Source organism: Pteropus alecto, unplaced genomic scaffold, assembly GCF_000325575.1.
Source record: "Pteropus alecto unplaced genomic scaffold, ASM32557v1 scaffold3, whole genome shotgun sequence".
Taxonomy (NCBI): Eukaryota; Metazoa; Chordata; class Mammalia; order Chiroptera; family Pteropodidae; genus Pteropus; species Pteropus alecto.
Genome location: NW_006442484.1, coordinates 21768749 through 21781870, shown reverse-complemented (window position 1 = coordinate 21781870; position 13122 = coordinate 21768749). Strand labels below are relative to the sequence as shown.

Below are 13122 nucleotides of genomic sequence, written 5' to 3'. Positions count from 1 at the left end.
TGTGTCTAGGGGAGCAAGATCATGCAATAACGTGGCAGCTGCCTTACATATCACAAGATTTGACAATTGAGAAAGTGGGAAACCGTTCTCAAGCAAGGAGAATGTTGTGGTGCTGAGTAGGAAAATCATGTTACTGGCACCCATAGCAACACCAGGGAAAACCCACATTATATCCAGGATGGTTATACCTAGTTCATGGAAAGCTAGACTCCAGCCCACTTAAGCGAGTCTGGATACTGAAACACATAAGTAATAGCATATCTGTACCACAAGAAGAAAAATCCTTATGGAGTAAATAGATGTAAATGATTGAGTGCTGTCTTCTTCATGAAACTATTTTCGAATACTTGTATAGGCCTTATTGAACTTTTTAATGTTCCCTCCCGCCCCCTATTATTCTATCACCCATCTGGGTCTACACATAGCCATTGCAATACTATTGACTGTATTCCCTATGCTGTACTCTACATCTCCATGAGTATTTTTTAACTACTAATTTGTACTTCTTCAACACTGTACCTTTTTCTCTCAACCCCCTACTCTTCCTCCCCTCTGGCAGTCACCAGATTGTGACTCTTGCAAATATTGATAATTTCCGCTACTGTTTATCACCTAATTGTTCTACAGTTACTTGAATAGTAGGTCTAAGTTTCTAGCTCAACTGTAGGTACTTTATTTTATGTTTCCTTTTACTAGAAGACTTCTATACCAAGATTAGTGTCAAGGACATAATTTATTCCACATATATTCCATAAATGATTCTTGAGAGTCTACTAATTTCTAGGTCGTATACTCAATGCTCAGCATACAAAAATGATCAAAAGTGATTCTTAAAGAGAGAACATGATTTGATGTCTTTTGTCCCCATCACACTTGACACAGAAGTCTAGCATGGCCAAATTTGATCTAGCAAGTGAATTGCCTCTCCAAATACCAGTGATGTATCTAGATGCAGTTTATTTGCCTATCCAGAAAAATCAGAATTTTCCTCCCTTTTAAGCCAAAAGCCTATTAATGCAAATCCAATTTAATTTGCATTTGATTACATTTCTGATGGAAACATTCATATGCAAATGAAAATTCATGTAAAGATAGCCAAATAATTCAAATAGTTGCTGAAATATCAAGATAAAATTAGAATGTTAAATGTACACCTATCTATGTTTACTAGGGTTAAGGATCTTCAAGTGGGACAATGTTCTTGAAAAACTTAAATAAATTGTGTCGCAAACATTTAATATTTGAGTAGGTCTGAATTCAGAAGGGAGCTATTACATTACTTTCTACTACCACAATGCTGAAAAAAAAGTCAGTCATTTGTCAAATCCGTCAAGTTGTTCAAGAGAGGTTTATCTTGGATTCACCATTTTGTCCCCTTTATTTTTTCTTGCCTTTAAAAACAAAATATGGTTTTTGATAGAAATGAAGTTATTTTGATGATTCAAAACAATGAACAAATAGTTTGTGCAAGTTGGCATTTGCTTCATACTCTCTAGCGACTTAATAGTGCAAGTTAAATGACACTGTCGCAATCACTACCAGTAAGCATCCTTTGTAAAACATCCATAGCATCATGAGTATACCAGTGAAAAAGTAATCTGATTCTATGTATTCTTCTAAGAAAAGAATTAAGATTTTAGATTCTAAGAAAATATTTAAGCAAAATGTCAGGATATAAGATCTTAACCCACTAGTGCACATTCTGAATCTATATTTGAAGGAAATACAGGTCTTGGAATCATACTGTTGCTTTGTTAAAATTAACGGAAGTTGGAGTGGAAAAAGAAAAAGATTTGAGATCATCATTTTCAGGATTGTTAGCACTTAGCTTAATGGACTACAAAGTGTAATGCTCCCCAGTTTTCTTTAATTTGATCCAGTGTATTAGTTCACAGTTACAAGTCTTTTAAGACTTTCAGTGCTCCCTGCTTTGATTAATGTCACCTATCATACATCACAAATTTGAAAAACTCGAACCTAAGGAAAAATCCTAGCCTCACCCTTTTTGACACATCCCGTTCTTTTCCCAAAAGGCTAGTGATTTTACTTCTAAAGTATCTCTCAAATCCAGCCACTTCTCGTATTGTTTCCATCACCAATTCCTTGACCTTTATCTTTTTCCTGGCCTATGGCAAGAGACTCCTACCTGATTTCCAAGAATTGACTTTTCTCTTCTTGCAATCCCTATCATACTATAGCCAGATTTGTCATTTAAAAATGCAGATAATTCATAATTTCATTCAACCATCCTCCGTGCTTAATACCCTTCAATGGCTTCCTTCTTCTCTTGGAATAGAACCCAAAGACTCAATAGGGCTATCATATGCTGCTGGTCTGGTTCTTGCCTGTCTCTTCATTCTTATATCACACTGCTCCACTTTCGCTCTCTGCACTCCAGCACTGTCCTTTTAGGTCCTGAAATGCTGCATGCTCCTTCCAGTCACCACTACTCTTCCCCATCTTCTAAAGTTAAACTTCATGCATTCTCAGTTAAAGCTTTCCAGACTCTATGAGGTCCCCATCAGGCCCCCCTGTTATTTCTTTCGTATCACCATATGACTTCCTTTCGTAATACTTATTTGAGTTTGTAATGTTATATTCATTTTTGAGACAATATCACTAGTATTGACTTCTCTCATGGCTTCCTGAAGGATGAGACTGGATCTGTTTTTTGCTCATTAAAACAAGATGTGATGACTATCACATACCAGGCATTCAGTAAATACTTATTGAATTAATGGAAGGTTCCACTTTCTATTCTCATCTATAGTCCACAGGTTCATAAGGGTGAAAGCCAAAAATAAAAATAAAAATTAACTGACTTACTTGACTATCACTGTGCCACAAATTGCCAAGCAGAATTGGTATGGCAAGTACTATATATATCTTTTATAACAGAGAAGGTGAGATGAAGAATACAGTGAAAAAATACATAGTTTCTGCTCTCAGAAACTATGAAGGTAGCACTCCACCATTAATTGTATAAGCAAAGGATTTGTTTTTCACCTACTTAACTAGAGTATAATGTTACAGCCACTCTCCCGACTCTCTTAGGCATAAAAAAATTTTATTTAGAATATTTAAGCCACGACTTATTTCAGAATATACACATTCTTATGACACGAGTTCCAAAATTTACTTACAACCATTATTTATTTCTTGGGAATAGGTTCGTAATTACGAAATTTAAAAATAATATCAAAATCGCACAGCTATAGCTGTTTTCCTAACTCACTCTGTTACTTTTTATTTTATTTATATCAGTTATAACCTTTATTTTATTTTCAGCAGCTTTAAAATACTGAGCTACATATTGAAATTATAGGAAAAGATAAACTACTACATTTCATGATTTTTTAACAAAGTCGCATTAATATCTCTCTAGGAATATCTGTCTCAGATCTGTCTCAGACTACTAGTCCTGGTCGTCTGTGATATTCAAAGTACAGGGTTAAAAGCTTTATTTAGCAACGAGATGTATCTGTGGTTGGGAAGTTAAGTTTAGAGGGCAATAAAAAATTAAATATATCTTTATTAAAAGAAAAAGAAGTGTTATATAGACTATTAAAGTAGCTTTGCATTCATATTATCTCTTGTTTATGAATCTTAGACTAGTTCCGTTTTTCAAAAATTTTCCCTAAAAAACATTAAAAAAAAATTTTTTTTTTCATTCTTTGTGAATTATGTGGACTATTCCTGGAAGAAGAAAATAAAAATTTTCTGCCTATTTAACTTAAGCAAGCGTTCTCTCTTTTTGCATGTATTATGAGAATAAGCATTCAGCCAATGACCGGTCATTTGCAACACTTCTTACAAATAAACTAGGTTTTTATAGTCTTTTTCAAGTCAACATTTCTTACTAGCAAAGATGTAAGCAGACTTGGGCTCCTAGGAAGAAGGCCCTGAAAAGACATATCTTCTCCTTTTATGATTTCAGTTAAGAATGCAAATTGCACATCAGACTTTGAGGAATACTTTGCCAAAAGAAAACTGGAGGAACGCGATGGCCATGCAGTCAGCATCGAGGAATACCTTCAGCGCAGTGACACAGCCATTATTTACCCAGAAGCCCCTGAGGAGCTGTCTCGCCTTGGCACGCCAGAGGCCAATGGGCAAGAAGAAAATGGTGAGGCTGTAATTCATTTTTAGCCACTACACTGACCTCTGCAGCTGTTACAATTACAAATGCACTACATGCCTGGGTGTTTACCTTAAAATTTGAAGAACAGCTGCAGAGGCATGGAATTTCATGAGCAAAGATTAGAACTGTAATTTTAGGGTATTGTGAAATTTTTTTGTCAGCAAATTTGTGTCATTTGTACATCCAATAAAGAACAAGAACAATTAGAGCCTATTTCTAAGAGATAAAAATATCTAAATTGTTTCCTATCTTTTTGAAATATTTCACTTTTGACGGAAAAAGAGTTTAGAAATACTGACCCTAACCTTTTGTTCTTTTTTATGGACACCTGAAAAGCTCCTTCACATTGTGAATTCCTGAGTCATATGTGACTGAAGGTTTACTACGAACTGTCAGTCACCTAAAGAGAATTTCCTCATTTGTCAGCTGTTTAAATTTCCCCCCAAAAGCTCAAGTAATTAATTAATTTTCTAGCGCAGTGTGAGCTGATTCCAACAAGTCTGTCCTGGGTGTGCGAGGGGACTGGTGTGCGCGGAGGCCGAGTGCAATGATGGCTCTCTCGTGGAGCAGATTGCAGTGATTCCTGTCATACCATCCCGGGCAGTCAGCCCATTAGCTGCCATTGATTTACTGACCTTTTGGCCTGCTTCACTCCCTCTCCTCTCTCGGCCACAGACCTGCCACCTGGAACTCCAGATGCTTTTGCCCAACTGCTGACCTGCCCCTACTGCGACCGGGGCTACAAGCGCTTGACATCACTGAAGGAGCACATCAAGTACCGCCACGAGAAGAATGAAGAGAACTTTTCCTGCCCTCTTTGTAGCTACACGTTTGCCTACCGCACCCAGCTCGAGCGGCATATGGTGACGCACAAGCCAGGGACAGATCAGGTGGGGGGTTGGTTTTAAGTGATTTCTTTCTATAATAACCCCTTAGAGAAACGATATTGCTTTGATTGGCAATCATTATTAATTTTTCATGGCATTTTGAAGATGCAGATCTTTTAATGGTAATAGCTTTAATTGAGGTCTAAATGATTTTTTGATGGTCTCTTCTAATATGATTTAATAGTCTTATGTTCACGATCGAATGAGTGTGTTAATTTCTAATTTAGAAATTTTATTTGCACTTTAACTTGACTTTAGTTTCATTTTTATGTTCCACAAAAAGTGAATGAAATTGTAGCATTTTAATTATACATTATTAAACATCTCAGCAATTTTAATTCCATTTTTCACCGTGTTACTTTGAAATTTTTTTCGTATAGGATCTAAGTCACAGTAAAGTGTGTATTTCTTTCATTTGTGATATGACACCTTCAGTTACTTAGATTATTTTTACAAGCTGCCACTAGTTTATGAAATGGAATTAAGTGTTTTAAGGAAGATTTTTAAAAGCATATAATATTTGTGTGTATATACTAAAAGTAAATTGGATTAATATCAAAATGTTTGATATATATTAAAAATGATCCCTTCTTGATATGCATATTTGTTGCCGAATGTAAGATTACTCTGCCTTTTTTAGCTTACTTGTGTTAAAAATACAAACTCTGTTTTGGACAGGAAAGCCTAGCTTCCTAAATCCTTAAAATGATTGAATAAGGTTGATTAAATTAAAAGATAGTGTCTTTTAAATGTTTTAGCAAAACTGATCTTTCTGTTCTCTGGAGAGAACTGACTGCAGATTGATACTATGATGTGTTTGGATGCTAACAGAAATGGTGTGCCTTAAATCCCAGTAACTGGCCTTGCAGAGCTGGAATCACCCTACATAAGCCTTGCCACCATATCTGTTTTAAAAATTATTAAACAAGACATTCTATAAAATTCTTGTTTTCTCCTATGGGCTTTATTTTCTTTGACTAAAGAAAACGAGAATAAGCAAAACAACCAAGCAATGACGATGATGCTATATTATGGAATTTTACTGTTTTAAGTGAACATATAAATCATTCCATTTATATCTGATTGAGTTTGTCACGTGAATGTTTTTCAAAGTTCAGTTATAAAAACTATGCTTGCATAGTTACGCTTATGTAACAGTTTATCTCCCCTTGCTTATGTGCACAAAAACTCTAGGAAAAAAAAGTGCCTAGATATTTATCTAGCATAACTGCTTTAAATTTCACATGCAGAAGTGTGATTGTGTTGGCGCATTATGAATGGTAGCTTTGGTGTTGAAAAGTCCCCTCATTTGCTCATGGCATTTACAATTAGTAAATTAAAATGATTGTATCATATTAACAGTGGCACAACTAAAGTTTATAGTAGTCCTCTGAGGGCTGTGGGGGGAGACAAAGCAGCTGTTGCTGTTTGTTTATGCAACTCAGCAACATATGAGCGCTGGTCCCTCAATGGCGCTCGGCGGGCTGGGCTCTGCTTGATCTTTGAAGGTTGCTGCTGTTTGAACAAACCTCCCTGTGTCCCATGTAACACCATCTGTCTCACTAGGAATGTGGGAAGATTCAGCACACCCTAGCAGTTGTCATACCGTTTCTGTGCTGTCTTTTTGCAAAAGGCTTTTGTGTCATTGCTGCTTGCAAAAGGCTGACCTCCTACCTTGAGCATCCAGAGTGGATGACTGTAATTTTTTTTTCCTCAGGATTCTAAGTCACAGTGCCTTTTTTCCCCTTGTTCAAAAAGGTCAGCTGTGTTTGATTATATCTTCACTGCTTTTAACTTGTCTTTTCAGCAAACTTTTTTTTCTTTTTTGTCCCTACTCCCTAGCACACAACTAAAAAGGAAAATGAAAAGTCGTTGAAGTCTTTCCTACTGGCCTGTGATAAAACTGCTCAAGCAGCTCTAACCCAAGATGCTGTCTCTTACATTCGATAGTGAACCAAATCTGATATGCGATATGCAACACCTCAGGAAAAGCAGGGTTTACATTTATTACTAGCACAGTGAAGGGAATATTTAAAAGTACACCATGTAATAAAGTATTTGTAGTCAAGAATTTATTTGTTTGTGTACGAGGGTTTTTTTTTTTCTCCTTCAGATTTGATATTACTTCAGTATAAGATACACTTTTACCTTGATACAGAAAATTTGATAAAATCAGTTATTTCTGTGAGGAGATTTTTGGGGGACTGTTTAGAATTTTGGGGATAATATTGATTTTTTCCTTAAGAAAATAGTTGCATTCGAGCAGGGAATCTTCAGATTTTAGAATCTGCAGTACACAGAGAACCACAAACATCTTTATAATTATTCTTTCTCATCTCCAAAGGCTCAAAAAAACGTTTTAGAAAATACACTACAGAGATAATTCTAAAGCAAGTGTTGGATGCTCATGTAAAAGCACTTTTTTTTTTATTTGTTCCTATTTTATTGCCAACATTATCGCTTTTATTGCAACTTTGAAAGACTGGGCAAATAAATAAACATGCACTCAAACCTTTTGGCCTGTCTGAAAAATAGAGGCCTTTTAAAAATATTTGTAACAAATTTCCTTTGTTCCTCCTGGACAAAACTGATGTCAATCTTTATCCTTTTATAGCACCAAATGCTGACCCAAGGAGCAGGTAATCGCAAGTTCAAATGCACAGAGTGCGGCAAGGCCTTCAAATATAAACACCATCTGAAAGAACACCTGCGAATTCACAGTGGTGAGTAGCAGAGGTGCTGGTGCTCGCATTTGCATTTTGTTTCATTAGGGGAGTTTTAAAAGGTTGTTTAAAATTTACACAATCCTGTTTGTAGCTTTTCACAACTATCCATTTATTTCATAAACTACGTGTGCCTCCGTTGTCTTCACGAGACTTATGCTATCACCAATAGCATGATCTCGGTGATAAACAAGAGGAGGAATGCTTATACTTCCTAAAAATTGCTAATGCTTTGATTTATTACAAAATCTAGAGACTCCTTTTTGTCCTTTTGAAAACCCTTCTACAGATTAAATATTTTTAACTTGAAGAAACTCAGCTGGCAAATTCTGAAGGATATTCGTTTTTGATACCTAACCATGAAAGAAAAAAAAATTGAAAAATTTTGGAAAGAGCTTTCATATTATACATGTTCCTTGATTCCTGAAAGCTGTATATTTCAGAACAATATCCTACCACCGAGATTTCTCCATTATAACTGTTTTGATAGCTCTGCCAAGCATTTTATTACCAAATTGGATGCTATTCAAAGGACTAGTTGGATTGGTAGAATCAGTGGAATCTCCACAGAGTTGATTAAAGCCATGGCTACACTCCCCTTTAAATACTGTGACATCTTTATTGTGCTATTGACCACACATTAATCTGACACTACGTTTAAATGGGAGGCTGCCGATGGCAAGACAAGATTTTGGATCTTGGCTGAAAAAGGCATAGACAGCTCCCACCTTCCACTGCTAACATTTTGAATAATACCGCCCCCGCCAGGTAGATAAAGCCTAGGAACAGTTATGGCCACATAATTCTAATCTAAGCACCGACAATGTAGAGATACCCCATCGTGTTACTTTCATTTGGTTTCACAGGTTCTTGTTTGGTAGACAATTGCAGTTGTTACTCAGTCAAAGAAATGTAATGCTCATCTTAATTATCATTCTAGGTGAAAAACCCTACGAGTGCCCAAACTGCAAGAAACGTTTCTCCCATTCTGGTTCCTACAGTTCACACATCAGCAGCAAGAAATGTATTGGGTTAATATCTGTAAATGGCCGAATGAGAAATAATATCAAGACGGGTTCTTCCCCTAATTCTGTTTCTTCTTCTCCTACTAATTCAGCCATTACTCAGTTAAGAAACAAATTGGAGAATGGAAAACCACTTAGTATGTCTGAACAAACAGGCTTACTTAAAATTAAAACAGAACCACTAGACTTCAATGACTATAAAGTTCTTATGGCCACACACGGGTTTAGCGGCACTAGTCCCTTTATGAACGGTGCACTTGGAGCCACCAGCCCTTTAGGAGTTCATCCGTCTGCTCAGAGTCCAATGCAGCACTTAGGTGTAGGGATGGAAGCCCCTTTACTTGGATTTCCCACAATGAATAGTAATTTAAGTGAGGTACAAAAGGTTCTACAGATTGTGGACAATACGGTTTCCAGGCAAAAAATGGACTGCAAGGCTGAAGAGATTTCAAAGTTGAAAGGTTATCACATGAAGGATCCATGCTCTCAACCTGAGGAACAAGGAGTTACCTCTCCTAATATTCCACCTGTAGGTCTCCCAGTAGTGAGTCATAATGGTGCCACTAAAAGTATTATTGACTACACATTAGAAAAAGTCAATGAAGCCAAAGCTTGCCTCCAGAGCTTGACTACTGACTCAAGGAGACAGATCAGTAACATAAAGAAAGAGAAACTGCGTACTTTAATTGATTTGGTCACTGATGATAAAATGATTGAAAACCACAACATATCCACTCCATTTTCATGCCAGTTCTGTAAAGAAAGTTTTCCTGGCCCCATTCCCCTGCATCAGCATGAACGTTACCTTTGTAAAATGAACGAAGAGATCAAGGCAGTCCTACAACCTCATGAAAACATAGTCCCCAACAAGGCCGGAGTTTTTGTTGATAATAAAGCCCTCCTCTTGTCATCTGTACTTTCTGAGAAAGGAATGACAAGCCCTATCAACCCATACAAGGACCACATGTCTGTACTTAAAGCATACTATGCTATGAACATGGAGCCCAACTCTGATGAACTGCTGAAAATTTCCATTGCTGTGGGACTTCCTCAGGAATTTGTGAAGGAATGGTTTGAGCAACGAAAAGTCTACCAGTATTCGAATTCCAGGTCACCATCCCTGGAAAGGAACTCCAAGCCGTTAGCTCCCAACAGTAACCCTCCCACAAAAGACTCTTTATTACCCAGGTCTCCCGTAAAACCTATGGACTCAATAACATCGCCATCTATCGCAGAACTCCACAACAGTGTTACGAATTGTGATCCTCCTCTCAGGCTAACAAAACCTTCCCATTTTGCCAATATTAAAGCAGTTGAAAAATTGGACCACTCGAGGAGTAACACTCCTTCTCCCTTAAATCTTTCCTCCACATCTTCTAAAAACTCCCACAGTAGTTCTTACACTCCAAACAGCTTCTCTTCTGAGGAGCTCCAGGCTGAGCCTTTGGACTTGTCATTACCAAAACAAATGAAAGAACCCAAAAGTATTATAGCCACAAAGAACAAAACAAAATCTAGCAGCATAAATTTAGACCATAACAGTATTTCTTCATCATCTGAAAACTCAGATGAGCCTCTAAATTTGACTTTTATCAAGAAAGAGTTTTCAAATTCAAATAATCTGGACAACAAAAGCACTAACCCAGTGTTTGGCATGAATCCATTTAGTGCCAAACCTTTGTACACAGCTCTTCCTCCACAAAGCGCATTTCCCCCTGCCACTTTCATGCCACCAGTCCAGACCAGTATCCCTGGGCTACGACCATACCCAGGACTGGATCAGATGAGCTTCCTACCACATATGGCCTATACTTACCCAACTGGAGCAGCTACTTTTGCTGATATGCAACAAAGGAGAAAGTACCAACGGAAGCAAGGATTTCAGGTAACGTGACCTGTCTTTTTGCTGTAAAAAGAGGAGATGACAATTATATCACTGATGCACATGTAGAGAAAAAAAATCTCAGTGGAAAAAAATGAAGCGCTATGGTTTCAGCAGAAATAGAAGTGTTTGTTTTAACTTGAACCTAGAGCAGAAAATTAAATGAAGAAACAGTAGCACACCACTATTTAAGCACATTTGCCTTAAAAAAGATAAAGAACTTAATATTTGTTTGGGATTTGTTTAGATCGATCCATCTGCTCTTAGAATTATACTTTGATAACGATATTTGGTAAACTTACATAGATGCTGAAAGTTAAGATTTAAATAGTAACATGCTTTTATGGATGTTCACAATTCACAATAATGCAAGTATAAATTTAATATGTACTTGGTTATAGGGAATAGTTTATTTTGAAGAGTGTTTAAAAAATATTTTGTACATTCCACATGACTATGTAATTTTTAAACTAGTAGATAAACCATTTTTATGGTTTTTCAAATACAAAAGACAAAAACAGGTATGTTTTATCATCATGGACTATAATCCCTGTTTGCAAAATAGGAGCATAAGTAGCAGTGTACCTCTGTAACAGCTGTTCCAGTATTCCAATTTATAGTACATCTGCCCTCTTTGTAAATGTATTTAAGCCTATTTAATCTTCTCTAATATTAATTAGTGCAAACGTAGTCTAAGAAAACTGAACTGTGGACTAGCAAATGGAAATGTATGTTATCATGCAAGTTTGCACTCCTTTGGATCAAGACAAAATAAATATCAAGAAATTTAATAATTTACTGATCCACATTCATTATTGCTCAATGCTGAAGGCTGTTTTAACATAGATAGAACATTGATAAAAAGTGTTATTAATATTCCCTATTTCAAATTAGAAAATTAAATATAAAAATATAGCTTGAGGCCCTTAGTTGGTAGACATACATTTAAATAGATTGCATAATAATAACATTTTGTACCTAAATATAAAATTTAATTAAAATGAGGTTTCTGCAGCTACAGATCATTTCTAAAGTTAAGCACACTAGAAAATACACAAATTCTGATGCTGAATTTTCACTCATGGATATTTCCTGATGTAAAGAAAATGAAAGATTTTAGAAAATTCATGTTTTTCTCACCTTCAGAGTTGACCATTTTCTATCCTTGACAAACAAGGAGCTTTACCATCTAGGGCAGAGAAGGTTTATATTTTGTCGAAATGTGAGGCCTCATATATTGTTTATAGAAAGTAATAGGTTTTTTTTTAAAAAAAAAAAAAAAAAGTAGATCGATTAATGGTAAGCACTGTTGAGGTTCTCCAAATGTCGGCCTATGCGAAGCTGTTCGGTATAAATACAAAGAGAAGAGCCTGTGTTGAACTATGTGATTATATCACAGGGAGAATTGCTTGATGGAGCACAAGACTACATGTCAGGCCTAGATGACATGACAGACTCCGATTCCTGTCTGTCTCGAAAGAAGATCAAGAAGACAGAGAGTGGCATGTATGCGTGTGACTTATGTGACAAGACATTCCAGAAAAGCAGTTCCCTTCTGCGACATAAATACGAACACACAGGTATGAGTGACTTTGACTAGCTAGTTAGAGCTTCCCTGCCTGTTGTACATTTCATAATATTTAATGAGTACACTTGTGCGACATAAGATGTAACATATGCTGATACCTTCAACAAGGAAGAAATAACGCTTTTGCCTAGCTCAGTAGGACTTTTTTGTTGTCTGTTTATTGGATCATTTATGTACTTATGAGTGTGCTTGTCTATCTTCTGAGTTAATCTGTACACCAAAATTCACAAATCACATCAAAGGTATATTTAAATGGCCAGAGTGATAAAACAGCATGACACAAGCCAGTTATTGAAAATATCTTCAAATATTTAAGCTGTGATGAACCTATATATGTGAAAATTTGATAACAAAAACTTTAGTCACTGCTGTATTAATCTCACCATCCAAAACTCAAGTAAGCCATGATTCAGGTATGATTCTGGTTAGTTCTTATAAATTGGCCATAGTTTGAGTAAACTAAAAATGTTAGTTCTGTGAAAAAAATAGACATAAGTAAAGTAATAGGCCACACGAGCTACTGAAACTACTTATATTTAGAAGACTGAAATAAAACTTTCTAAATTTAATTAGTTTATTTCCAATTCAGAATAATTATAGAGTTGACAAGATAGCAGCCTGATTCTACCCTATGAGTAGAGTGATAGTGGGTTAATTTTTTTAACAGAAACATCAAGTACCGTAATGTGAAGCAATATCACTTCCCACAATCCAAGTTCCAGTCTGTATCTCTGTGATGGAGCTATGCCTGTGCTCCCTCTCTCCTCTTCTCCCTCTGCCCTTCACAACAAAGTAGCTCAGCCTCATCCCTGTCCCTAACTCATCTCCAACTTTTTCCACTAGAAAGTTGGCATGCTGTTACTAGCCCTGGATGGG

General features: G+C 36.4%; 1 protein-coding gene across 9 annotated transcripts in view; it reads left to right on the top strand.

Annotated features, from left to right (window-relative positions):
- The window catches only part of ZEB2 (zinc finger E-box binding homeobox 2), a 130221-nt gene that overhangs the window by 107735 nt on the left and 9364 nt on the right, over nucleotides 1-13122 (top strand). For all 9 annotated transcript variants that reach the window (XM_006921047.3, XM_025039335.1, XM_025039336.1 and 6 more), the window contains 5 exons: nucleotides 3938-4126; nucleotides 4817-5031; nucleotides 7643-7751; nucleotides 8692-10661; nucleotides 12058-12238. In XM_006921047.3, coding sequence (XP_006921109.1) covers nucleotides 3938-4126; nucleotides 4817-5031; nucleotides 7643-7751; nucleotides 8692-10661; nucleotides 12058-12238 — 2664 coding nt within the window. The remainder of the gene's footprint in view (nucleotides 1-3937; nucleotides 4127-4816; nucleotides 5032-7642; nucleotides 7752-8691; nucleotides 10662-12057; nucleotides 12239-13122) is intronic.